Genomic DNA, 27,904 nt, shown 5'->3' with positions numbered 1-27,904 from the left:
CCCAGCCATAAATACACTGGTTCATATATACATAGATCTCATAGATCTGAAATGGTGATAAATTAGCAAATTGTAGCCTGTAGTGTGGCTAAATTAAACAAATTGAGGGAACTCAGTTCTCACTGATATAGGGATTCTTACTTGGTGCACCCCATCACTCCAAGTCAGGCTCCCAAACTCAAACTCTGTGTTGTATTCGTGAGTCGCTGAAATGGTGAGAGTGAAAGAGATTTTACTGATGTCCGAGTTGAATATCAAAGTTTCAGGCTTTACTTTTATGGTAATGCCCGGTGGAGGCTCAATAATGGCTTTATATTTAGAGTTCTCTGGTCCGACATTGGTGACTGTTCTTCTCACACCGACCGTGCCTTTGAGATTTGGTATAGTTAAAGATGGAAGATTGACATCAAGAATCGAAGGCCTCTTGAGTGGGCAAGATGCAGCTCCGTCAATGATGTTGTTGATGTCGTCACTCTTATATCCCATCGAGCATAAATAAAGAATGTAATCAAAGGTTCCCATATCATAGACGAGGCCGGGATCATTGCAGCATTTGCATTCACTAGTCCACTACCGAAATCAAATGGATCAACAACCTTAAATGGCATTCCCTCCGCGATAATTGGTAACCCAGAATGAGGGTCTTTTACCCCCTGTATTAACATCATTAGTTCTAACATTAGATTTTCTAGTTAAGACAAAATGATACTCTACTAATAATTGGAAGCTTGTTGGAGAAATGTGATTTCCAAAGACCTGTTGTCATAATTGTGGACTTGATAGCAGCTGGGAACCAATCTGGGTGTAGGGACTTGAGTAACGCGACAATGCCAGATACGTGAGGAGCTGCCATGGACGTTCCTGAATAAAATTCATACGGAGTTTCTCCAGGAACAGCAGCCAATATAAGTACTCCAGGAGCTGCTACATCCGGCTTCATGCAATGTCCAATATTTATTTATTAGAAGCACGAATAATTCTTATGACAGTATTGGAATATTCTTGAGATCATATTATTGTGGCGATAAGGCAAAATGTAATAACGTCACACCTTAAGTATGGCAGGGGCAATAGAATTGGGACCTCGAGATGAGAAGGAAGCAACATACGTTGAAACAGGTTTTCCAACATGAGTTTTGGCAGGGCTTAGTTTTATACGTGGCTTCCTACATTAACAATTATTTTTAGAACACCAGTAACGAAAGATATCTTTGTAGCTTTAGGGAAAGAATGTCAGCTATGTTCATTTACCTGGAGTATCTGAGGTAATTAAGTATTTGAGTTCCAATGTCATAACTTACACCAACACTAGGGAAGTCGAAAGTTAACACTTCCAGAGCTCTGCTTGGACTCTTAGCAACAATAAGTCCCAAGCCACCACAATCCCTAAAATCTTCAATAACTGATGATAAACTCAACTCATTGCCTAAAAGGAAGCAAAGTCCCACTTTTCCAGCCACAGATGTATCGTTGGGAGTAAAATTTTCGCAATAGCTTCAAATTCAATGAATACATGAAATTATGAGAGAGAAAAACCTCTTTAGAAATCAAAAAAATACCAAATTGACACTCAAGAAGTGTGGCTTAAACAAGAAGAACGAAAGTCATGTTTAGGAAACATACCGTATATGCTGAATGTTGAGAAAAGCAGTCTCCTTTCCAGTATACAGGGATTGACCCTACAGATATTGACGTTTCCATAACATAATTACATCTTTCATATGTGTTTTGTTATTCTAGTTAAAGATAACGTTTTTAACCATGTAAGAGAACTTACCACAAAAGTCCGATTGTTTCCTAGTGTAATGAGTGTGGGAAGGGACCTATCAATACTAGAAGCTGCCACAGTCAGCATCCATGGTGATATATTACCTACTGTTTGCGGAAGTGACCCTTTATTTCCTGCTGAAGAAACAACTGTAATTCCATGTGTGACAGCAGACAAGGATGCAAATTGACCACCGTCAGTAAAATCAACATCAAGACTTAGAGGTGGTTCAGCGCCAAGGGACATTGATAAAATATCCACTCCATCATGAATTGCTTGATCGATGGCCATTATTACATCGGCATAATTGCATCCACCACCATTATAGCACACTTTATACATAGCAATCCGAGCCTGGGGTGCACCACCCCTGACTGTACCATAAGCAAGTCCATGGTAGCTCACATTTGGTGAGAAAGAGCCACCGGCAGTGCTTGCCGTGTGTGTGCCATGTCAACTTCTATCCCTTGGTGATTCAAACTCAATTTTATGATCAAATTTCCCTCCATGAGATGCTTCATAACCCTTCATAAAGTATTTTGCTCCAATTAGTTTCCAGTTACATGCCTTAGCTGGATCAAATCTTTCACCAGACTCGCAATGGCCCTTCCATCTTGAAGGGATTAGTCCTAGGCCTTTGTCATTGAATGCTTCACTTTCTGGCCATATTCCTGCATTTTGTGTATTTTAGATATGTGAAAAAATAACAACTGACTTTGTACTTCATTTGGTTGACATAAATAAATAACTACCAGTGTTGTTTCACTTATTCAGAACACATTATTTTCTTGCTTCATTAAAAAATTCTATGAGCGCGCAAGCATGAGGTAGAAAAAAATGGAGAGGAAAACCTGTATCAAGGACACCTATGATGATACCATCTCCCATGTTGGCTTCATGAAGGAGGTTGTCGGAGGAGAGTATGTGGACAGTCCAAGGTAATCCCAGCTCCTTGTTGTGTGCAGCTGGTAGAAATGGTTTGGAACTACATGGACCACATCAGGTAATTCTGCAATCCTTTTGGCTTGAGCTTCTGTTAACTTAGCTGCAAAGCCGGAAAAACCATGTCTGTAACTGTAGATGATAGATTCCTTTGCTGCCTCTTGACTGCATTAGAAGAAACATAGACGAAAACAAAACGTTGTGAACTATATAATATGTTACTTCCTTCATGTTTTCGGAATATCAAGTATAGAGGAGACCATAGGAATTAATTAGCTTTATCTTTCCCTGGATTACCTTCCAAGGACTGAAGAAAGTATTTGATGGTGAGATGATGTTGTGAGTTCGACATCATCGTGTTTCCTTCTTCCCAAGTAAACAACATGAACCTATATATGTTTAACAATCATATCTAATATCAGCTATACAATAAAAAAAACATATGAGAATCTGGATGAGTTATTACTAAGTAGACTAGTAAAAAAGAAAATGCTTATTTCTCACTTTGCTTTCACCATTTGCCTGCACTAGTAATATGTCTGAAAGGTTCAAAAGAAGTACGATTAGAAAAACAAAAGCCAAGTAGAGTGGAAGATAGTAAGTGTTGCTCATTTTGTGTGCTCTGTCCAAAGTTAAAGCAGATATACAAAGAACTACTTGGAGTTAACAATCTTTGCCATCAATCTCCACTATTTATAATAGTTAAGCATAGTTGGAAATTGCTCGATTCCTTTTTCTATTAAACTTTATTGTTTCTCTACCTCTGCAGTAGGGTAAGGTCTGCGTAGATTCTACCCTCCTCAAATCTCACTTTGTGGAACTGCACTGGATTTGTTATTGTTGTCTAATCACAGTATTACACAGATGCAGCAATAGAAATGCCCCTTAACCAATGGATGGTCTGTACTACTTTGCTTATATGAGTGGAATAAGGTTATAAACTACATCACAAAAAGTTTATGCTTTGCCCATTGTCAAAAGTTGAAAACGAGTCATAAAAAAAAGTTAGTTTATGCATTGATCATTTTCCCCATATGTATGCATCGACCATTGACAAAAGCTAGAAGAAAAACCCATGTTATCTCTGCTATATATATGTTCCTTCATTCATGAAAAGCTCCTTCAAATCAAGTAAAAACCAGAGGGGGAAAATATATAGACATGGAAATTTTGTACGATTATACTAGACGAGCCCAATTTCCCTGCTCAACCTACGCCTATATCCTTTGGAGAGACATCTCGAAATTCATAAAGAGATCCAGGCATCAAATATTATTTTTTCAAGGCATCAAACTAGAATTACTTACATTTTTAACTTTTAATTTGATAACAATCAAGCTTTTTCCCCAAGAAAAAGGTTGGCTCATGGAATTAGGTAGTGCATAAAAAGCTTTAATACTAAAGTGAAAATTCAATTATGAAAAAGAACAAGAAGATGTGCGTCGACTCCATGCATAGGATTAAAATGTTATTCACGATTTGCACAGGAAAGAGGCTGCTTATATGGAGCACTTATAATTTTATATCAATATAAAGGCGAATCTAGATTTTATATTAATAAAATATTTTTAATTATAAATTCATATCTACTATTTTATATTTGTAGATTTTTACTTATATACATATATCAATATGCTTTCCAGAAATAAAATTTGAGTTCGAGGATAATTTAGTCATTTTATATTTATTGTGGCTGCTTGCAAATTAGGACTCTCAAAATATCATGTGTCACATATATTATTTATAAAAAGTATGTTTAATCCACTACTAATATACAAGAGGGAATGAGGGAATAAGCACACACGTTTCGGTCGACGTGTGTGCTTCCCAGAAATAAAATTTGAGTTTGAAGATAATTTAGCCATTTAAGGTTTATTGTGGTGGCTTGCAAATTAGGACGCTCAAAATATCACATGTGTCATATATATTATTTAAAAATTACGTTCTAAATACTATAAAAATAATTAACAACAAAATTATAAAATTAAAACAAATAAAATAATATATATTAGGTCCGGACTTGTCCAAACTTTTGTATCTGATATATATATATATAAATCACATAAAATTACTGAATTCAGATAAAACTGATATCAATACTATTGTGCGAGATATTGGTCAATTGCTTTTTGTGACCCATTATAATTTTTTAAATTTTATATTAATATCTCAAAAGTTGTTTATTGTTATACGTAAAAAGTTAAAAGTAAAAAATAAAATATTAGAGAACTTTGGAAGATTTCTTATTTAGATTGTAAACCATTATGTTAAAGTTGTTTATTTTATACGTACAAAGTCAAATTAGTAAATTAAAATATTAGAGAACTTTGGAAGATTTCTTAGTTAGATTATAAACCATTATGTTAAGTTGTTTATTTTTATACGTAATAAAATAAAATATTAGAGAACTTGGGATAATTTCTTATTTAGATTGTAAACCATTATGTTGGCCAATTAATTTCCTCGAGACAGGATATCCTATAAAAATCGCGACACGATGAATTATATCCACTTTTATGGAATACTAAGTCCAATCACCAATGTGGCTAGGGGTGTGCAAAAACTGAACCGACCGATAAACCGAACCGAAAAAAGTGTTATTGGTTTATTGTTATTGGGTTATTGGGATAACGGTTATTTAATGGTTTTACAAAAAAAAATTATTGGGTTATCGGTTCGTTATTGGGTTAACCGATAACCCATTAAGAATATAATAATTTAGTATTTTAATTTTAGTTATACATATATATAATATATTAAAAAAAATATTAATATAATTAGTAGTATATTAGACTAAATATATAAAACCCTACGCAATAATTAACACTACTTAACAATTAACTCTCCTCGCTACTTTTAGTTATTTAACCTTTAGGTTTTACTTTTTAGTATTACTTATTTACTTTAGTTAGATTATAATTGACTAATATTAGCTTTTGCACAATTGTAAATATCTGCAATTTGATTAACGTTAGGAATTCAAATTGTGTGTGTGTGTTTTTTTTTAAAATAACGTAAGAACTTCATTTAGTTACCATAAGCATGGCCTCATTTGCTACTGTTTTGACTTTTGTCTATGATTTGGTTTTATTTGATTCTCTTTATTGCATAAAGGGGACCTCGTTTTATATATATTATGGTGATAAAAAATTAACCAAGTCTTTGTTGTGATGACCAAAATACAACAAGTTGGTCCTTGTTGTCCCTTTTGGAATGATTATTTCGATGTATGCGTATCGCGTCAAATTATTGGATAAGTCATATATTTGTTTTGAAAGCATTTTCTTATTGGTTAAACCGAAAACCGAACCGTTAAAGACTTAAAATCGATAAACCGAAAACCGATAACAAATATCTTATTGGTTTGGTTATCGGTTTAGCATATTTAAAAACCGAAAACCGATAAACCGAACCGATAATACTTATAACCGAACCGAACCGACCGATACACACCCCTAATTGTGGCAGTGAGAATGATCCAATAATAGTACCACTCCTTCTGTTTTAATTTAATTTATTTGGTATCGTTAAATCAATAGAATTTTTTTTAAAAAAACTTTATTATATTTACTAAATTGTTTTTATTAAAGTCATTTTGGTGCTTATTTTTTATTGATTTTTTTTTTCATAATAAAATTTTAAGTGGGATCAATAAGGGTAAAATTGAATTGGCACCATTATATAATTGTCAAATAAAAATATGTAACTTTCTTTCTAATGAATAATAAAATAACACATAAATTAGGACACATGAAATTATTATATTTTCTTCCGACAACATTATTGTAAATTGTGCGTTCTCTATTATTGTAGGATATCCACGAGGTTTTCACACGAAAAGAGGTTCACTTCAGTAACCACCAAAACTTAGATGTGATTGATTATAGACCACACTAATTGGAACCATGTGATTGATAAATACGGCCATTAGCTAATTTGAACCTTTCACAATCATGAAGTGCACCACTAAAAACTGAGGGGAAAAAAAAAGAAATATTGAGTGAGAATTGATCCATGTTTCTTTAGGTAAGTAAATCAGATAAATTAGAATAATTCTAGAAAATATGTACACAATAATCGAAAGTGGATCCAGATTCCAGAATTTGAAGGTTAAGAGTGTTACATTGCTTTAAACATAGATGTATTGCTATTTACAATATCCAAATATGGTAAATATTTGATCGATTTGATCAACTTTGACTTCGATTCAGATATTCGTCTTTTCGATTTATATAAATAAATAGATCGAAAAAAAATGAAATAATTATGATAATTTGGCACAAAGACAAAATGATTCAATGATGACATAACAATTTGTCATCATATATACCTCACAATTTATATAACAAAATAAATATAAAGATGTTGAATTATTTCACATACATAGTTTCATTTAGGGGTGTACATGGTTGGGTTGGTTCGGGTTTTTTAAATATCAAACTAAATCATTTGTGTCAGATTTTTAAATTTATAAACCAAATCAAACCAATAAAACTCGGGTTTTTCAACCTCGGATTTTTTTTGGGTTTTTCGGATTTTCCGGTAAAGTATTCATACAAACATATAATTTACTTGTACTTCAAATATTTATTTCGTCCTACCAAACTACAACTATCTAAGGTGTTTCTTAAAAATAACACAAAATATGATATAATTAATGACACTAAAATATCCAACAAAAAAAAAATAATGAAATCGCGTAAAACAAATATTGCAAATTAACAAGTCATAATGAAAATGATCATAATTTAAAAGTACTAAATCATGCTAAAATAAGCTTAATAAGTATTGGTTACAACTTACATGACTAAATATTAAAGGAAATTAAAATTAGATTATGTATTTTAATTGTCTAAACCAATGTAAAACTAAAGAACAAATATTCAATATTATTATCATTCTTAGTGTTGAATTGATTTTCTTTTTGCATTAGTACTAATTTGATTTTGATTTAAGCTTTATTATAATTACCAACATTTGTAGACTCTTTATTGGACCATTCCGAATTCTAAGTTTCAAACTTGAAATAATATATTAAAAGATAATAACTATGAAAAAGTATAAGAAATATTTAAAAATTATATCAAAGTAAATATTTTTATGTATAAAATAAAATTTTAAAACTATATATATAATGTCGGGTTGATTTGGTTTCGGGTTGGTTTTTTTTAGTTAAAACCAACCCAACCCAAATATAGTCAGGTTTTTTTTTCAATATCAAACCAAGTCAAACCAAACCACTACTCGAATTTTTTTTCCGATTTGACTCGATTTGCGGGTTGGTTCGATTTTGTACGCCCCTACTTTCATTAATAGAAAGTAGAAACCAAGTTTTATGTAAAAGTTTCAATTTAAAATAACATACCGTCTAAGGAGGCCCAAAAATAAAATGAGATTTCAATCCGGTTACATGTTGTTTCTTGTTGCAACATGATCTATTTTGTGAATTAAAATCTTTAACAAATTTTAAATATCATGGTTTAACTTCTTCTTGTGAATTCTTGTGACTGTGGGAGGCAAGAGAAATATTTAATAATACATATGTATATAGAGATTCAACTGATATGTTTGAGTGTCGTGTCACCCCAACCCATACACATAGATCCACCCACAAATACCTAGTTTAGCGAAGAGACCACTCAACCATTATGATGTCTCGAGGAATTATGAAACTTCAGGGGAATTTTAGTAGTTCAGTCAGTTGACTACTGAACACTCACCTTATGAATGAGAGTTTAATTCTCATTTAATATATCGTCAATATATACGTGTTTCCCTAAAAGGCAAATTCCATGGCAATAAAAATCTCCTATGCTTGGCCAAAAATTTCCAGTAATATTTCTTGGAGCCCGGAATAAACACTAGTAACAAAGTTTACCCAATAGATGGAGCTCTATCAAGATTTCTTGGGCTAGACAAAGATTTGAGTTGCTCTTGGCCCATTGGATATTTACCCTGAATTAATTCCTTATGGATCCTCCCTCCCACTCCCACTCCCACTCCCACCAAAGTTGAATATTTTGGTAAAAAATGATATCAAGTAGCCACTCTTGTGGTGAAAAATAGTCACTTCTGTACGTAAAACTTTTATAGTTTGCTGTGGAGGAAGAAGAAACATGTGTATTGCTGTTTTATAAGTTTGTGACTATTTTTCAATTACCTTGCAAACGCTGGTTATATTCCAGTTAGCAGTACTCAAGTGGATATTTGTCAAAATCATCATCCAGTTTCTTTCCTCCATAAACTGCTTGTAAGAAGTAAAGAACTAGGAGCTTCAAGCAGCTAGCTAAAATGAAAAAAAGATGCTATTCAATTAGAAGACCAAGACAGATAAAAGGACGCGACTTTGAAAGAAAACTCCAATAGTGTCAAACAATAGGAACGGAGGAGGAAAAGATGTTATGAAACTAAAAATAAAGGACAGTATAAGTTTAAGAAAGCAGAAGTTTTTGTACATCCTACCAGACAGGTGAGACCTAATTATGGCAAGATCAGTAACTTATTATAGTCAAACCCTGAGAAGGATCTAAAATCCATTTCACCAAAGGTGTGCCCATTGGAACGAGAACCATGGGAGAGCAGGGTCAAATCCGTCTTAATGGACAGAGTTGCCTCATACATGTACAAACAGAACGACAAAAGGATGCAAGCATACAGTGGAATATGACACCACGGTTATCCAAAAAAACCAAGAGATCTAAGAGTCTGGTGTGGCCAACAAGAATGACTTAATCATGAAAACTAAAAAGGTTGCCCCCAGCTGCTACAAATTCTATTGGGAAAAAAAATTATGAAAGCTGCAACAAAAGACTAAAGTGCTGATTCATTTTTTCAAGGGAAAAAGGAAGGATGTGTCAGATGGCTTACCAGAAAGAGGGAAATATCACAACTTCATGTTCATCCAGAAATGATTGTTTGAGAGTTCAAGAAATCAACCAACTTATCTTCTGCAGAGTTTCTTTTAATCATTTTAATTAGTTAGAAGTCAATATGGACTAAACAGAAATTAGAGGTAAACCAAATTTTCACAGCTGAATACAGTCACAGACTAAAAATAAGTGGGCAGTTATTTTCACAATTGCTCTTTACTAAACCACTCTCTATAGTACTCATTTAAATGGTTAATACAACTCATAACCAAGATTATTCAAGAAACAAGCAGTTAGTACGTTCAAACGTCAAAGCAAGACTACAGGATCTTCTCTAACTGTTGTTGTCCTCCTAGGATGCTCTAATAGTTTACAGTTATCATTTCAGGCAACAGAGGTCCATGCAAATACAGCAACAGAGTTTATATGTGATATTACAGTTAATCTAGTTGAAGAAACAGAAAGCAGCTGTGTAATATCTTCAAAAAAAAAGAAATACCAAGACTAGTTAGCACATCATGCACCATGTTTCTTTTTTTTCAAAGGCATCATACACAATGTCAAACAACTGGTTTCATGCACTACTACAATTCTTACAACTGGCTTTGTTGACCGAATCAATATTTACAACAATGTAATGAAGAAGAATTTGATCAATGCACAGCACAGATGTCAAAATGAGTTCAACATAAAACCCTCCTAAAAGCAATCGAAATGACATATAAGTCAAATTCGTAAATGACTTCACTTAAAATCAAGCAACTTTTGGTGGAAATGTATTTACTAAACATCTTCAATGAAATCTCTGCCATGGACATCAAAATATACGACTCTGGAGAGGTCCAGAGGGTAAGGCTTCACTGTTGAGAAATGAGTCTCGAACTTTATATGAACATCGAAAACCCATTGCCAACATTAAGATAGATCCAAACAAAAAAAATAAAGAAACCACCTTAATGGCCACATTATGATGTTTCTGACATGGTTGCTTAAGATAAGCCCATTTGATGAGGAGAAGATATGAATCTATGGTTTGTATGGAACACAGCTATTCTGCCAAAAATCCACAAGGTTATTGTTTCTCCAGCAAAAGAATATGATTTATACAGTCAAGGAATTATTCAATCTTGTGCATCAGTTCAAATCTAAAAGAAGAGTAGGAATCAGGAGGCCAACTCGATTTTCAAGGATCAGATCACGGAAAACAATGACACTTAAATCAACAAAAAATTCAAAAGAACATCAACAATGTCGGTCTTTTCCTAGTATAGCTGTATAATTTGTCTTTGAAAAGCACATATGCACCATATTTTAAAGGAAATATAGGCATAAGATAAATCAGAATTTGCAATATATGATACTGATTTACAATTTTAAAGATTGTCAATATCAAAGGGATTGGCAGCTCTGTAGTACATCGTCAACAGGAATAGCAGTTTCAATGTGCTGTCAACTATCTGTCGTATGTTTTGAGAACTTGCACTAATGTACGATCACTAGTTCATAAGAATCCCTATTTACGAATAACACAAGGACGCTCACCAAACCTTTCTAGAAAGACAGCCTAAAAGTTAAAATCATGTCCTTACTCAGCCATGAAGAACACTAATATCTCAACATCCAATGCTCAGCCAATGAAAGAAGGCGTTGTTCATATTTCTTCCATTCCTCTGCAAATATGTCCATAGGCACGTCCTGTACTCGGGCAGAAGAACAAAATCAGGAATCCGCAAAACTGAATTGATCTAACAGAACCATCAAACCTTTGGGTTTAACATTCAATAGAGATTTTCACATGATTATAACAACATATTATGTCTCAAAAATCATTTCAATCAGTCATCACTCTCATCGAGGCCACTATCGGCAGTAACTCGTTGCTTCCTCTTGCTTTTTGTTGAGAATCTTGCTGCAGATACACTCAGAAGTTTATTGAGCGACATGCCTTCCCCTAAGATCTTTCTTTTCTCTTCGTACCTGTGTTTAATCCTTCCGTCAAGCTTGTACCCAAGAAATGCAGGAAAAGCCAATAGCTCCCCAACTTCACGACCCATCTCCTCAACCAAGTAGTCCATCTTCTCCTCCAGTGATTCATGATTGTACTGTAATACCTGCGGATGTTTCATGCTCATCTCCAGAATGTCATCAAAAGTCAAGCCGTAGTTCAAAAATACGCCAACAACTTCTTGCATATTTTTACAGCTAGTCCTGGTAACAGCTCCCATTGCCATAGCCAATTCCTTAGTATTCTTCTTATACCCAATCTTCACCAAAAAGACCAGCTTGTAAGCGAGATTCCCCTCAAATGACAGACTTAGAAATAAAGGAGCTTTTATTAAGAACCTGAATATATCATGTGAACTCAACCCACATTGCTTTAGAAAATCAATTCGAGGATGCAATTTCCTTTTCCTGCTGGCACTAAACATGTTGGGATAAACTAAAACAATTCGAAAAATCTCCTCCTCACTTAAGCCAGCATATGATTTCAAGAACTCTACATGATCTTTTAAGTGATCAACACTGTATGCTACAACAAATGGCAACTTACGCAACACAGTTGCAGTTCCGGTCTCATCACCCCCACTCAGCTCCAAGAGGAACCCTACCCTGGGAATCAACTGGGCATCAAGGTCATAATTGAGAAGTGCTGGTCGGCGAAGGATCAAATCACTACCACCAAAACGGTTCAAGAAAGTAAGCATTCTTTCTATATCTTCAAATGACTTGAGACAAAATGCCTTTGTTAAGTTGGCATTGTTGAGAACGTGAACAATTGTGTCTTGGGTAATCCCAAGTTGGAGTAACAATCTAACCTTCGTTTCAAATCCTGCAAGAAACCTTGGTTCTGTTGAGTTAAAAAGATGTTCAATCTGTGAAGATTTGATTTTTCCTGCCAATTCCAAATCACCCTTGAGAAGAAAACTAACAAGGCCATCAATTTCCACAGCTGTTAAAACATCTGGTCTTTTCACAATCAATCTTGAAAGAGCAAGGCCGCTGACCCCAAGGGACTGCAAAGAATGAATTCGCGTGCGTATGGATTCGAATGGCGTCAGGTTAATTGCCGGGTGGGCGTCCAAAAGAGCTTCAGTATCAGTCTCATTGAACCCAATTTCTCGAAAGAGTGAAAATAGCATCACCCCTGAGAAAAGAGACCATTGAAGAGCAGTCAAAGAAATGGGGATGATAGAAACACATCAGGTGTTTGATATTTGACCTGAGAGAAAGAAACTCACCGGAATCGACGAAAGAATTTGTAGAGCTGTCGTTGATGGCGAGGGCGTTGCATTTGAGCAGTAAAAGCGTGGAATCTTGAGGAACCAGAAAGAGTAAAGGTAGTTTATCTTGTTTCTGTGGGGAAAATGTGAGTTTCTGAGAAGGGAGCAACGCAGAAGGAAAGAGAGTTCGTATGGGGGGAGATAAAGCCCGAGATAAACAGGAAGGAGAAGGCGAAAGAGGAAAAGATTTGGTGGGCGTCGACATGGTAGCAAAGGAGGCAACACTGCAGCCAGTTGCTTGGCGATAAGGTAGATGATGATAGTTAAAGCTGTTGCTCCAAAGTGTCACTCTCCAACTAGTAACGGGTTAAAAACCAAATTTAGTACAGTACTACTTACTAAATTATTTTATCATTTGGGTTAGATATACAAGGCGCGCCAAAGTACATTAATTTCAAACAATTTTTACACGTTTGTAAATATTGACATAAAAAAAACAAGTTGAAAAAATTTGTCCTAGTGAGTGTGTAAACCAACTCATGATAATATTATCAATAAGAATTGTGATACAGTGGTAAGTATTTTTTTCATTTTTATTAAGACATCCACGTTGAGTCCCCTGAGGTAAGTAATCATCTTTGTTGGGGAGCATTTTACCCTTAATGTGAGACTTCTAACATGAGTTCGGATTTAATCAAACCAAGATAATGTTGAATAATGTTTCCTAAAATATGGTCCAACTGTTAACTAACGGTATTTTACTAAGTCAAACAAGGAGGACCAAACAATAAAAAGAAAAATAGTAATTCTAATTTGTTAATAGTAAAATTAGAACAAGAAACCAAATGAGGCAATAATCTTCTATTATCATTTGTAATTTGAATATAAAAAATGATTGCATCGCCTCTATTTTATTTAGGGAAAAAAGTCTGAAATATATCCGAAATTGTTGTAACAATCTCAAACTTTGAGAAGAACCTTTTACCCCTGCACTATTTAATAGTATATTTTAAAGATATATATATGCCCACGTGGACATCATAAATATTACATCATTATAAATAGTAACTTGTCCACGTGGGCACATATATACCTTTAAAATACACTATTAAATAGTGCAGGAATAATAACTCCTGCTCAAAATATGGAATTGTTACAGCAATTTCGATCAAAAATATATTTCGAACTCTTTTCCCTTTTATTTACTTGTCTCGTTAAGAAACTAACATTTGTTCTAAATCATGACTGATCTCTCCGGACCAAAGTATGGCTTTCCAACATTTTCCAGTCATGGAAAACTTAAAGCGCAGCAACCCCAACTGATGCCTTCAAAAAATTAAGCTAAAAAAGAGGCAATAATAGTCCAATTCTACATAGTCCTGTGATCGCCGAAAAGTGGTTCTAACAAATGATATTCATCAGTAAGATTAAGCAATGTCTAGATGAAACCACCAAAGTTCACTTCCACGTCTAGTTTAGGGAGAGAAAAAGGAAGCGCTTCTTTCAAAATAGGAATGAGGAAAACGCAAAACGACATACAGAAACACCATTAGTTACCCTTACTCATTGATGTCTTCGACTCCCCTCTCAGCCAACAGAAAACAATTACTTGGTATCTAAAAAATTTAAATAGGGAATAGATGGCAAACCAAGAAGCTGTTACATTGCCAAAATGGGAGCTTCAGCTGGTACTTGACTGGACTAGTCCTCAAACAGATTTACCTATCAGCTGTTGCAAATGTTTGAGTAGCCTGTATCAGTAACTTCACAACTCCAAGAAAAATTATACTTGACTGAACGTATTCGACTTTGAGCAATGATAGCTTAAATGTTTGCATCCTGATAAGTAAAACAGTGTGTTACATCAACAAAAAATTGTACAATTATAATTCTCTGCACAGTGAGTGGTATTATACAATTCTTCCTGCTCCGCTCAGCATCTTATATAATGGAGTAGTTGTTTCTGGAAAATGGCATGCTTAAATATTCCAAAGATGGCAAGGTACAGATGAATTTGCAATCAGACAACAATGTTTGGTTGATTATTGAGCTTGACACTGTCGATGAGATGGCTTCAGAGAATTCTTAGCAAAACCTGTTCCATTTTTCTTACTTGTTGGAATGCTCTTGATTAGAACAACTGATGAAGATGACTTCTTCAATTTTCTGTGAAATGCACAAAATATTGTTAGACAGGTCACATACTCGAGAAAGCCCACAAGGAAGACAGAAATTACAACTTAAGAAATTCTTACAAGCTCCCTTGTTTCTTTTTGGAAGCCTGGCCAACAGAATCAGATGTCCTTTTACAAGTTCCTTCCGATTTATCATCCAACTGAAGCTTCTGCACAAGACAGTAAAAGTCAAGACAACTTAAAAGACGATTGAACAATATTCTTCAGGTAAAACCAAAACGGCTACTGATAACCATTAGGTACCTGGTCTTACAACAATGCCTAATATCTATACACCAACCCCTTCACTACTTAAATGCACAGAATAATCCATCAAATTTCTCATAACTTTATGCATGTGAATTCAAGATCACGGACTTCTACAGTAACAGATTTGAATATTTGTCTCCATATAATTATTTTATACTCGCGGGACGATCTGTTTGTGTTATATTTTTATGTGCAGGAGTGGATTTATCTTAAGCCAAGCGGTGTCATATGAAAACGATTTGTCGGAAAATTTTACTAAATATGTCTATATAATTAAAAGGCAGAAACAGAAAGTAGATAAATTGAGTAAAATGATACCGCTTCGTCGGAAAATTTTACTAAATGTCTGTATAATGAAAAGGAAGAAACATAACCATTTGACAGTTGAAACCAAGAGCTACACAGCTCATTTGGTCGGGTGCCTTAAATTTCTACTAGATGTCATGAGGTCGAAGCTAGCAGCTTCATTTGTTGTTTTAATATTTTTGCGCCTCATCTACAAAAGGAACATGTCCAGCCATTCAGTTCGTACCGCTGACCTCTTGAAAGGTTGACAAAACATAGAACATTAGACTAGAATAACATTTGTTGACTCTTTGCACAATAAACTATTTGATGGTTAAGAGAAGGATGGAACTATGCTATTTTCTTTCTTTTCCTTTTCCTTTTTCCTTTCATCTATTTTCTCGCCAATGAAATTGATAAAGAATGATTTGCGGAATCAAAATGAACAATGAGTTTTTAGTGATTATTTGATGCCCTATATAAAAAAAAAGTACTTGGTATTATTTCTAATGAAGTTATTTTAAATACATTTCACAAATGAAAAACAAGAAAAGTTAAGAGGAATATACGTGAATTGTGTTCTGTTTATATTTTGTTAATTTTTAATATGATGTTATAGTGTTCTACTCATTTTAAAATGTGACATTGCTTACAGAAAATCTTGTGTGCTTTATTGTTTATGTGCAAATATAAGTCTCAGTATGCAAGTTAATAATGATAAGATTGACCTAAAGAAATTAGCACTAATGAATCTACCAATAAGGACATAACTAGTATTCCTAACTATTTAGCAAATATATCTCGGCAAAAAGGGACATCCCTATTTGAGACCCGTCATGCTCTTACTAATCTCAATGTCTTCATAAAGAGACAAACGGTGTGAAGAACAAAAAATAAGATCATATTCACTGACCTTGTGAAATTAGGTATTGGGCCTAACTTGGCACCCCAAAAGCGCTCAAAGGGAGGAAGATTGCCCAAGACCTAATTTTACATGGTATAATAGCAGAATTCATTTCACCCAATGTTGGGCTCCCACATCGGAGGTTAATGAGATGGGGGATTTCCTTATCAAACTTGGGCAATCCTCCTCAATTTGAGCTATCTTGTATGAGTTAGGCCCAAGACCTAATTTTATAATCTCTAAGCCATTTCAATGGGAATTAAAGAAACGATCCTGCCTATTCTCTAGCAAAGAACCATATACCCCAAATTCCATCATTTTGACTACAATTTTTGTCATTGGTGAATCAATCTGATTGAAGCCAGTCTAATAAAAATGTGGCATACCATACATTTGCAACATTTCAAGGAAAGGAATAGAAATAGATGAAGTTCGTACAACCAGACAAAACTTCATGATCCGACATAATGCAGTTTGCAATTCTATTGCAAACTCAATAATACAGGTCAGAACTATGCATCAGATGCTAAAGAAGCCACACTTGGCAGTACATACCAAATATGGTCTTTAGAAAAAGGAAAATAGTCAGAAATAACTATACATTGTTCATAAAATAAAATAAAAATGCATAGAATAGGCCATTTTGTAATACAAAAGAAGAAAAGTTTCATTTGGAGAACAGCACAACTAGAAATGAATTTTACCCCACAACGTTGCAAGAGGCATACGATGCAAAGCTACCATAAATATCAGAGAGGAGAGCTCCAACACATTAATGTGGTGAATGTTTTGATAAAAACATGAAGTATAGTTAATGATAAACATGACTTAGAAATAGCAGCATAGCGACCCACTATCATCATTTTCAAACGGAAGGCTAATAAGTAATATACATGATCAGAGTTTACACTTCAATTGGAGCTTGAAATCCATATAAAAATGCTTGATATAGTAGTAACAGAAAAGGATAGTCCATTTGCACAAGGATGACAAGCAATTATGCACTAAAAATTAAGCCTTCTTTAGAAAGTAACATGGTATGCTTCGGTCATCCTAAAGTAGCTCCAGTATATGCTAAACCCTAGTCAAGATTAAACAATATACTGATGGCGAGAATACTTTTTCCAATAATTAGTTTACACTTACTTGTATCAACTGTTTTTGATAAGCAAGCAACTTAACGCAAAGAAAGTTGGAACATATTAGCTAGCTTGATATAATTAAGCGTTCATATATCTATTGTGACCAACGTTCTAATTCACAATGCACTAGTGAAGTGAAACCAAGATCGAATATGTAGGTCATATGACCACATCACTAGCCATCATTAAATTGGGCATGCGTAGTTCCATTACATCAAACCAATATGAGCTTAATTGATATGCAGATACATTCTACATGTGCATTTACGACATCATCCATATGAGAACCACGAAGATATGGAAGATTTAACTTGCTTCTTGCATTATTGAAACATAAAATAACAAGAACTCTACATAATTAAAAAACTTCCATCAGTAACACGAAGCATGTGATACATAGATGTCAGTATTTGATCACACTCCATTAAAAGGATCTTAATTACTGAGTACTACCAAACAAGCATATAACCAAACATGATCACTAGTAGCATAATTGGTTTAATTGAACTTACTTCACTGACGGAAGACTTGCATTCTCTCCCTTTTGCAGCATAACCATCATGCCCGCTTATAAACTTCTGTTTCTTCTCGCCACGAGCATCCTCACTTGTCACATCAGCTTTCCTCTTCTTCTTCCCCCAATTCAGCGTCTTACTTTTTTTATCACGAACCTTCCAAACGTTCTTCTTTCTGAAAAGCAATTTCTCAAATTTCCACGGTGCACAGCTCGTATCTATCACCATTACTTCGGTCCGTGAAAATCCCATCAAATTGGCGTTGGACTTGTCCTCCTCTTCCGCTAAGTTCAAATTATGGCCCTGCTCTAATAGCTTGACCTGAGAATCCTTAATTTCCACCCGACATTTGTCCAGAGACTCAGTTTCTTCTTTCCTCTGACCACCCTCGACTACCGCATCATTGTTGATTTCCGATGAAGCACAAAACCTAGGGTTCGTCTGTTTGCGGGAGCCCCTTTTCACACTGAACTTAGGGAAACTAGTTGACTCCCCCATACAAAATAGCTCGGAGAGAACATTCGTAACTACACTACACATTTCTTCGTTGTCTCCACTGTTATGTGGTGCGGCCGGAGCTTGGTCCCGATGGAGGACCGGTTCGTTTACGGGCCGAATTGGATCCGAGCTGGATTCCGAACCGGTATTATTATTACTGTCTCTTATCTCAGTTTCGGTGCTGGGAGGAAGAGAATCAGATCCATTAGGAGTCTGGTGAGTGATAAATTGTTCGAGATTGCGGTTGTCGGCAAAGGAGAAGCCCTTTGATGATCGGAGCCGGTCAAGCCAGTTTGAACCGGCAGATTTCTGGGTAGAAATGGAACAGAGCATTGTGGACAATGAAATTAAAGAGGTGAGCTTAGGGTTCACAGAGAGAGTTCATGCTGTTGCAGAGACAAAGGTAGAAGCTGCCATCGGTGTGGAAACTGAAATATGGCAAAGCTGACACGTTGCTTGTAAGTGGTAGGAGGGAAAATGGAAGAACAGACAAATACTATATATATTAGCAGTAATTGTGATTAGCAGTCACCTAATTCTACCATCATTAACAAGATTAGCACTTTTTTTCCAATTTTTTACAAATTTAAGATTTGAATTAAAGCTTTTGAGTTCGGTTTAATCTGTAATTAAAGTACTATCTCTACTGCTGGTTACAAGTGGAGAATTGGTTGGATTAGAATAATTAATGAACTGAACTATTATAATTACACTAATTGTATTTAATCCAACTTACTATTTTTAGTACTTAACTTTCACGTGTTTCGTTGGGTAAACACCATTTAAATTAATTAGAAGTAAATCCAATATGGATGGGGTAGGTTTCGACTTATTTTTAAAGAAAAATTATCTAAATACACATCTTATTTTATCATAATTTCTAAAATTTCCTATCATTTAAAAAAAAATCACAAAATCCCTTCTCGGATACATCACTCTCATCTCGTTGATACATCCTATCCTTTCTTGGATACATCTCTCTCCTCTTTGATACATTCCCTCTCGGATACATCTCTCATATGTATCTGAATGTCCTATCCGTCTCTGGTACATCTCTGCTCTCTCGGATATATCTCTTCTCTATGTATCTGGATGTCCAGTGATGTATCCAGAGTCCAAATGATGTGTCCGAAATTCATAAATTTTAAGAATTTTTTGTAATTTGAAAAAGAGTAATAAAATAATGTATTTAGCTCTTAACACTATGTGATTTATGTAAATTATACTTTTTAATTCTTGCATATAATAAAGAGATAAGTTACTTCGTGTATTACTTGGCGTTGCAGTGAGTTTTTATATTGAAAAAATGTACTAATAGGAGGATAATAACAACATCCCATAATTTAAGTATCAAATAACCTATACATGAAATGTTTCAAAGTGTTTATAGATATCAACTCTTATATAATTTTACCATATAAGTAAATTATAGTTCATAAATCAGATATTGAAATATCCTAAGTCGTCAATTAATAAATAACATATGCTCGTGTTTCTTTTATAAGTAGGCGTTTGGACATGTGATTTCATATCGACATATGAAATTATGATATCTTCATCCTTGAGCTATTGAGAGTGAGTTTCTTACTTGAACTATCACACAATAGTAAGTGAACACAGCTAGACGTTCTAGCAAATGTTTGTCTAAAAATGCTCTAGGCGTGTTTGTTCATAAAATCTTCGTCCACTTGACATATATAACAACTTTTTTTGCCGAAACATTAATTTTAATTTTTTTAAAATATATTTTTAATTTATTTCTTGAAAACTCTAAATTCTATCATTTCAAGTGGAGATATCGATATCACGGTAGATGGTCCGAAAAATGGTAGTTGTATACGAAAATCTGTCCAATCGAATGTCTTCATCAATTTTCAAAAATGGTAGTTGTACCTGCATCGAGGCTGTTGAAAACCAAACCCTTGTGAAAACCATACGAGATAACCGTTGACTGAATTGAGCTCCAAATTGCCTTAGGCATTTGCTTAATGTAACAAATTCTTGAACATCCTTTTAAATTAATTAGAAGTAAATCCAATATGGATGGGGTAGGTTTCGACTTATTTTTTAAGGAAAAATTACTTAAATACACATTTTATTTTATTATAATTTTTAAAATTTTCTACCATTTAAAAAACTTTCAAAAATCTCTCAGATACATCACTCTCCTCTCGCCAATACATCTTATCCCCTTTCGGATACATCCCTCTCCTCTCTGATACATCTCTCCCCTCTCGGATACATCTCTCTCCTATATATCTAGATGTCCTATCCCTCTCTGATACATCTCTCCCCTCTCAGATATATCCTTTTTCTATGTATCTGGATGTCCAGTGATGTATTCGGAAGTCCAAGTAATGTATCCGAAATTCATAAATTTTAAGAAATTTTTGTAATTTGAAAAAGAGTAGTAAAATAATGTACTTAGCTCTTAACACTAAATGATTTATGTAAATTATATTTTTTAATTCTCACACATAATAAAGAGAGAAGTTACTTCGTGTATTATTTGGCGTTGTAGTGAGTTTTTATATTGAAAATGTACTCCCTCCGTCCTATTTTATATATCATTCCTTTTATAAATAGCTGGATCACAATACTTGTCATTTTATAAAATTTATGCATAAATTACCATATTTTGCGTATTATACCCTTGATAGAATAGTTAATTAATCTTGTCATTATTAATAAATTGACTTAAGAAAACATTAAATAAGGGTAGAAGGATAAAGTTACATCATTTCTTAATGCAAGTGCAAAGTAAAAATGTGACGTATAAAATGGGACAGAAGGAGTAATAGTTTAGAGGATAGTAACAACATCCCATAATTTAAGTATCAAATAACCTATACATAAATTGATTCGAAATGTTTATAGATATCAACTCTTATATAATTTTACCAAATAAGTAATTATAGTTCATAAATGATATCGAAATATCCTAAGTTGTCAATTAATAAATTGCATATGCTCGTGTTCCTTTTATAAGTAAGCGTTTAGACATGTGATTTCATATCGAAATATGAAATCATGATATCTTCGTCCTTGAGTTATTGAGTATGAGTTTCTTACTTGAACTATCACACAATAGTAAGTGAAACACAACTAGACGTTGACTAGAGCAAATGTTTGTCTAAAAATGCTCTAGAGTGTTTGTTCATAAAATCTTCGTCCACTTGACATATATAACAACTTTTTTTGCCGAAACATTAATTTTAATTTTTTAAAATATATTTTTAGTTTACTTCTTGAAAACTCTAAATTCTACCCTTTCAAATCAAGATATCGATATCACGATAGAGATGAGACAATAGCTATGAATGTGGGGAAGTAGATGGTCCAAACCATTAATTTTAATTTTTTAAAATATATTTTTAGTTTACTTCTTGGAAACTCTAAATTCTACCCTTTCAAGTCGAGATATCGATATCACGATAGAGACGAGACAATAGCTAAGAATGTGGAGAAGTAGATGGTGAATGTCATGGTGGAAATAAATTAATTTATACAATAATAAATTTTAATCTTTAAGCTTAACTTTTAACCTAATATTAATTTACCACAGTGAAATTATTCTTCAATTTGAACGGTCATGCACCATAATCTTTAAACAAAAAAAGAGTGTACACACATGATAGTTGTGATTTTACAAACTATTAAATGCACATGATTTTACAAAAAATTACTAATTCAATATTCAACCGTAGTAGTCACTAGCTACCCTCTAATAAAATCCTCACCTAATACGACAATCTATTCATGTCAAATATAATATAATAATATATTTTTTACCAAATATAAATTTATAAATCAAATTTTAAAAAATCTAAAATCATGATTGTTTGAATCGAAAATTTTATACAAATTTCATAAATAAAAAGTTTATTTAAAATCAAAACTTGAAATAATGCTTCCAAGTTCTATGTCCAAACTCCAAACACCTACCATTTTTTATTTTTCGAAAAAGTAATAGTACCAACTACCAAAAGCCAATTGAAATAAAGGGAGTAGTAATGTAAGGATATGACACAGGTGTAGAGAGAGTATCAATTGGCCTCACACTGCGGCGTTTTCTACAACAGAAAACACCGACATAGGATGCTCCGTCGTTTTGTCCCCATCCGATTCCCCTCGAGATTTCCACTCTTAACGCACCAACAGTCCACTATTCTGCTGATGACCATTATCCTATCTTCTTCTTATCCAAACAACCAAATCATCCTTCCTTCTTTCTCGCATTTAATCCCTTACTCAAGTATCTTCACACAACAATAAATTCCTCACCACCATAGATTTACCTTTCATCTCCTTTTCTATTTTATCTATATCAAAATATTCATCTTCTTTCACCTTTCTGGGTAATCGATTTATCGCTTGTATTTTATTTATTTTTGGTTAATTTGATATAGATGTAGGATGGTGTTAGTTGAGGAATTTTTGGAGATTCTTGAAAGACCCACCATAGGTGCAGTATTTGTAGAGATCATGGTGTTTCTTGGTCCTGTTTGGATTGCATTTCTTGTGGGTATTACGGTGGGATGGATTTGGAAACCAAAATGGGCTGCATGGAATTGTAAATTTGATTTTTCAGTACCTTCTTCCCCCTCTGATTCGGTTCCTTCTACCTCCAAACCCCTGGGTTTTCACTCCTCCGAGGCTCCTACCCCTAGTTTTGCTTCTTATGCGGATGCTGGCTCAGAGATTGAACAATTTGACACTGGGTAAGCTCTATTCTTTATTTCAAATATAAAAGTTTATGCTTTGTTATACTTTGTTTGGGTGGTTGTTACATATTGTTGCTTAATGTATTGTATTGTCTTGATGAATACAATGTTTGGATAGATTGTATCGGTTCTTGTTAAATAGTGTCACACATGAGCAATATGATGGACAAATCTACAATAGGATTATTAGATAACAAGCAAAGATAATATGAGAAGAAAAAGATAGGTAATGAGGCGATAACACCAAATCGGTTGTTACATACTTTTTGTTGTTATGGAACATGGATTTAACAATACGATATAGTAAAATTTAAGTAACAATCGAAACAAACATTGCATTCAAACCAGCAATACAATACAATGCTGACTCTGGTTGTTCGAGTTCGAGAATTTTTCAATAATTTTGGTTTCATCTTGATTGGATGGGGTCACTACTCACTACTCACACTGTTTTCCCTTTTTCTGTCTTAGTCCATCGAGGCTGAATACTTTACCAATATCAGATGAAGATTTGGATCATTTGTGGCATCTTGTTGAGAGGAAAGATGGAGGCCCTACGTGGAAACACTTGATGGATCATTCCACCCCTAATATGAGCTATCAAGCGTGGCAGCGTCATCTGGAGGTAGTAAAGCCTATAGTCTAATGTATTGCTATATCTTTTCCCCTTTGCCTGGCTTGTTTATTGATTTTTCCTTGTTGTTTTTCTAGACTGGTCCCCCTCAATATTGCAGCCGAACTGTGTATGAGGACGCAACACCTGAATTATTGAGGGACTTCTTTTGGGATGATGAGTTTCGAGTGAAGTGGGACGACATGCTTGTACATGCTGAAACGATAGAAGAGTGCCCCACAACAGGAATGATGGTAGTGCACTGGGTTCGAAAAGTAAGAATATGCAATGTACTCTTTTGCAAACTCGGTATTTTGTTTAGCTAATAAGTAGTTAATTCATTTGGATACTTTTTGTGCAGTTCCCGTTTTTCTGCAGCGACAGAGAATATATATTTGCTCGTCGAATATGGGAGTCAGGAAGGTCATATTATTGTGTAACAAAGGTACAGAACTTCGAGTAGTTTCCCTTCTTTTGTTCTTATTTTGTATAATATTGTATTCAAATGAGCTTAAACGGAGCAACATGGTTTCATATAGCCGATCCTTTTTTCTTTTGATTTAGATGTTTTTCTCGTTCCGACTCTTCATTTCTTCAAGTATTCAGCCGATAAGGTGGCAAATTACTATGTTTAAGCTGGTCTCATGTTATGCTTACACACTGTGCCTATTTGTCTGATTGATGACGTGCTGTTTGGTTGAGTTCTTCCATAAATGAATCGGTCTAGGGCCTGTGAAATGGATGAATATGTTAGTAGAATTGTTGGCTGATATCATTAGGTGCAGAGTCCATGATGCAACTTTGAGTCATTCAAAAACCTTGGAGTTGCTTAGTGGATGGCATCTCTTGTGGAAATTCCTATTTGATCTAGGCAGCACAATTGTCAGGTTATCTAGTTGTGAGATCATACCTATTGTGGCACCGACGCTTAAGCTGGTCCTAGAAATACAGTAACAAGGAGCCACAAGACAATGATTCTTTTTGAAACATAATATTAAAAAAATAGTTCTGTGAAGAGTGTAGTTGATGTCAGTTTACTTGCTTGGGATTCTCTAACTTCCACAAAATCCTTCTTTGGACTTCAATTAGAGAAATGGAGGATGGGCAGAGCTTGAGAGGCCTGAAACATCAAAAGTATTCTCCTTCTATGCCACAGTTAACGGACCACCCGAAAACATTTAACCATCCCCTTCACCCCACCCAACGCCACAAATTAATGGAAAGAAATCAATGAATTGCTACACCCTTGTTTATTAATCCTCTTCCATCTGACTCTGAGCTGATTTTCCTATATTTGGAGGTCCCCTCTAATTATGATTTTCCTTGTGATTTGTTAATCAGGGAGTGCCATGTCCTACTATTCCCAGGAAGGACAAACCTAGACGTGTTGACCTGTACTATTCAAGTTGGTTCATTCAAGCTGGTATGACCTTACTTCCTTCTTTGAATTCCTTTTTCTTTTCCAGGTTGGGAAATTAACTTATCATCCCTTTGCTTTCCCAACTAGGTAGCATATCTATGAATTAGAATAGACATGTGCATTAGCTTGACTGGCATCATCCTGTTCAATTTCTTAACAATGCACATTGACCTACTGGGCATGAATTTCCTGCAATTCCTTATCAATTTATCTGCAAGTGTCGCTCACAAGATTTAGACTTAAAAGTCTTGATCATCTGACTCTGAATTCCATCTGTACTGCATGAAACAGTGGAATCAAGGGAAGGAAATGGCCAGCTGACTGCATGTGAGGTGCTTCTCTTCCATCACGAAGATATGGGCATCCCATGGGAAATCGCAAAATTTGGGGTAAGGCAAGGTATGTGGGGGACTGTAAGAAAGATTGAACGTGGACTTCGTTCCTACCAGAAATCAAGAGCATCTAACACGAAGATCTCTCACTGTGCTTTGATGGCCCAAGTAAATACGAAAATTGATCCAGAATACTTGAAGTCAACGGATGGGAATGAGGAATCATCAGGGACTGACATAGAGATTTTACCTGCAAAACGTGAGGGCAGTATAAACATACCAAAGCTACTTATCATTGGCGGAGCTTTGGTTGTTGCTTGTACTCTTGACCAAGGAATCATACCCAAGACATTTTTGTTTAATGTAGCGAAAAGGTTTGGAAATATAGGGAAAAAAGCAAGTCCAAGGCCATGACGGATAATTTCATTAGTGCGATGATTTTGTTGTACATAACCTATTCCATCCCCCCCTCCCCCCCCCCCCTCCCCCTTTTAGCGTAGTGTTAGTGATCGATAAAAGCAATGACTTTTAAGTGTAACACAAGCTGAGTATTATTGATCAATACAAGCGCGGCACAGATTATCATCTGCTTTACTCAGGCCTTTGATTCTTAATCACTAAACTGTCCACAAGAAGTTCTTATCATATGACTACTGTTCATGTGAGTCATATTGTATAGAGCTTACTACCTCCCTTTATAGTCGCAAGCTTACTAGGCCGCCTTTATAGTCGCATCTGTTGTCCTGGGAAAAGAGTTTGTTAAATTTGAATTTAGTCTCGCCACAACACAAGCTGTGGTATAATCTGTCTATACCTCACTCGGTTCAGTAAGATAAAGATATGGTTTGATGTGTGAGGCCTCGCTTCACTAACAAAAGTCGCTTCCTCGTGAACTCCGTTAACTAGGCGCCCCTCTCCAAGTAGTCAGTCTGTTCTCTCGTAGATTTCAAGATGGATATCCACCAAAAAAAAAAAAAAAGAGCCAAAGAGAATAGAAGTCCAAAGCTAAGGGATACAGACGAGAAAAGTAAAGAATTATCACATCGTAATTTCAACTCGAAGAAAGGGTTGTAAAATAGTGGAATTACATTAACGTGCACTAGACGAAACATACAGCATATTCCCTGCTTTTTCAATCTCTTTTGTTTCTTCCTCTAGAAAAGATCGATAATTGATCAGGGAAACAGATTTAAAGAAAAAAATGTGGATGGAAGTTGTTCAAACAAGAAATAAAAGAATTTAATACAACTAAATTGTATCAACCTTCATGATGGCAGTGGGCTAATTAGTTACAGTCAGACAAGAATAAAGAATTTCAATCTTTTAGACTTTATGTAATAAAAATTAATAGGGAAGAATTGTTTCGAAACAGTGGACCCCATCCAATTCCGGTGCAAACCTCGGCCTCCTCCTTTGCTGCTGTGGACGCGACGGCGATTTTGAAGATGACGGCGCCGCTGCCTCTCCGGCCTTGTTCAGTTCACCAGGTGAGGAAGTAGACGGCGGAGAAGCGGCGGTCTTGCGATCGGATACAAGAGGAGCCAGACCTTGTTGTTGTTTGTTGTCAGAAGTGGCCGGTGCCCAAGAACGGCTCACCTTTAGGCCAAAGATCTCAGCGGAGAGAGCATCAAAGGAACTGAAAATTGACATCATCATCTTTGTTGCTATTTTTTTCTTCTAATTGGGTAAACAAATAACAAGATGAAAATGTATTGGTTTTGGTTTATGTAAGAAGCGTAAGCGATGTAAAAACTTGAGTATGAAGAAAAGAAGTTGGAGAAGTAGATGTATTTAATAAGGGAGGGGTTAAATTTTGGAATCCGTGTTGCCGAAGTAAAATTGGGGAACAAAAGTGGAAAGAGGAGAAAGCAAGTTGCCGTTAATTCCCTTTCCAAGTATAATTGGTGGAATTAGAGTCTTTTGGAATTACCGATAAAAACGGTTTATTTTTTTTAAATATATTTTAAAAATAGCTTTTCATAAACTAGTTTTGAAAAATAATAATTTGTATTTGATTAATTTATTTGAAAAAATATTTTTGATAAGCATATTGTGTATGACTAATTATTTTTTTTTAAAAAAAGTGTTTTTGATAGTCAAATTACGAAAAATGACAAGCGATGCACTTCTAATATTAAGATTATTTTATTTTAAAAAATATTTTAAATATTTATTATAAAATAATTTTTGTTAAATTAAAATGTACATATTCAAATTTTCAATGAAT

The 27,904-nt window shown here is 34.6% G+C and overlaps 4 protein-coding genes and 1 pseudogene across 4 annotated transcripts; 1 reads left to right on the top strand and 4 right to left on the bottom strand.

The window, feature by feature from the left end:
* Positions 1-45: 45 nt before the first annotated feature.
* LOC125813865 (subtilisin-like protease SBT3.8) lies at positions 46-3,322 on the bottom strand (annotated as a pseudogene).
* Positions 3,323-10,908: 7,586 nt separating this feature from the next.
* LOC125813872 (transcription termination factor MTERF8, chloroplastic) lies at positions 10,909-13,134 on the bottom strand. The gene is made up of 2 exons (XM_049493344.1): positions 12,819-13,134; positions 10,909-12,724 (listed from the first exon to the last, which is right to left on the bottom strand). The coding sequence occupies exons 1-2, from the start codon at positions 13,063-13,065 to the stop codon at positions 11,415-11,417; spliced, it is 1,557 nt and encodes a 518-aa protein (XP_049349301.1). The 5' UTR covers positions 13,066-13,134; the 3' UTR covers positions 10,909-11,414.
* Positions 13,135-14,620: 1,486 nt separating this feature from the next.
* On the bottom strand, positions 14,621-19,043 carry LOC125813964 (uncharacterized). The gene is made up of 3 exons (XM_049493445.1): positions 18,088-19,043; positions 15,056-15,144; positions 14,621-14,966 (listed from the first exon to the last, which is right to left on the bottom strand). The coding sequence occupies exons 1-3, from the start codon at positions 18,919-18,921 to the stop codon at positions 14,843-14,845; spliced, it is 1,047 nt and encodes a 348-aa protein (XP_049349402.1). The 5' UTR covers positions 18,922-19,043; the 3' UTR covers positions 14,621-14,842.
* Positions 19,044-22,646: 3,603 nt separating this feature from the next.
* Positions 22,647-26,258, top strand: LOC125813739 (uncharacterized). The gene is made up of 6 exons (XM_049493200.1): positions 22,647-23,309; positions 23,784-23,937; positions 24,024-24,200; positions 24,287-24,370; positions 25,267-25,348; positions 25,637-26,258. The coding sequence occupies exons 1-6, from the start codon at positions 23,005-23,007 to the stop codon at positions 26,089-26,091; spliced, it is 1,257 nt and encodes a 418-aa protein (XP_049349157.1). The 5' UTR covers positions 22,647-23,004; the 3' UTR covers positions 26,092-26,258.
* Positions 26,259-26,726: 468 nt separating this feature from the next.
* Positions 26,727-27,403, bottom strand: LOC125813777 (uncharacterized). The gene has a single exon (XM_049493249.1). It carries the CDS (start codon positions 27,331-27,333, stop codon positions 27,022-27,024), a length of 312 nt encoding a protein of 103 aa, XP_049349206.1. The 5' UTR covers positions 27,334-27,403; the 3' UTR covers positions 26,727-27,021.
* Between the last annotated feature and the right edge of the window lie 501 nt (positions 27,404-27,904).

This window comes from Solanum verrucosum, unplaced genomic scaffold, assembly GCF_900185275.1.
Source record: "Solanum verrucosum unplaced genomic scaffold, falcon-dt-bn FXZP01000205.1, whole genome shotgun sequence".
Taxonomy (NCBI): domain Eukaryota; kingdom Viridiplantae; phylum Streptophyta; class Magnoliopsida; order Solanales; family Solanaceae; genus Solanum; species Solanum verrucosum.
This window is presented reverse-complemented; position numbering and strand designations above follow the sequence as displayed.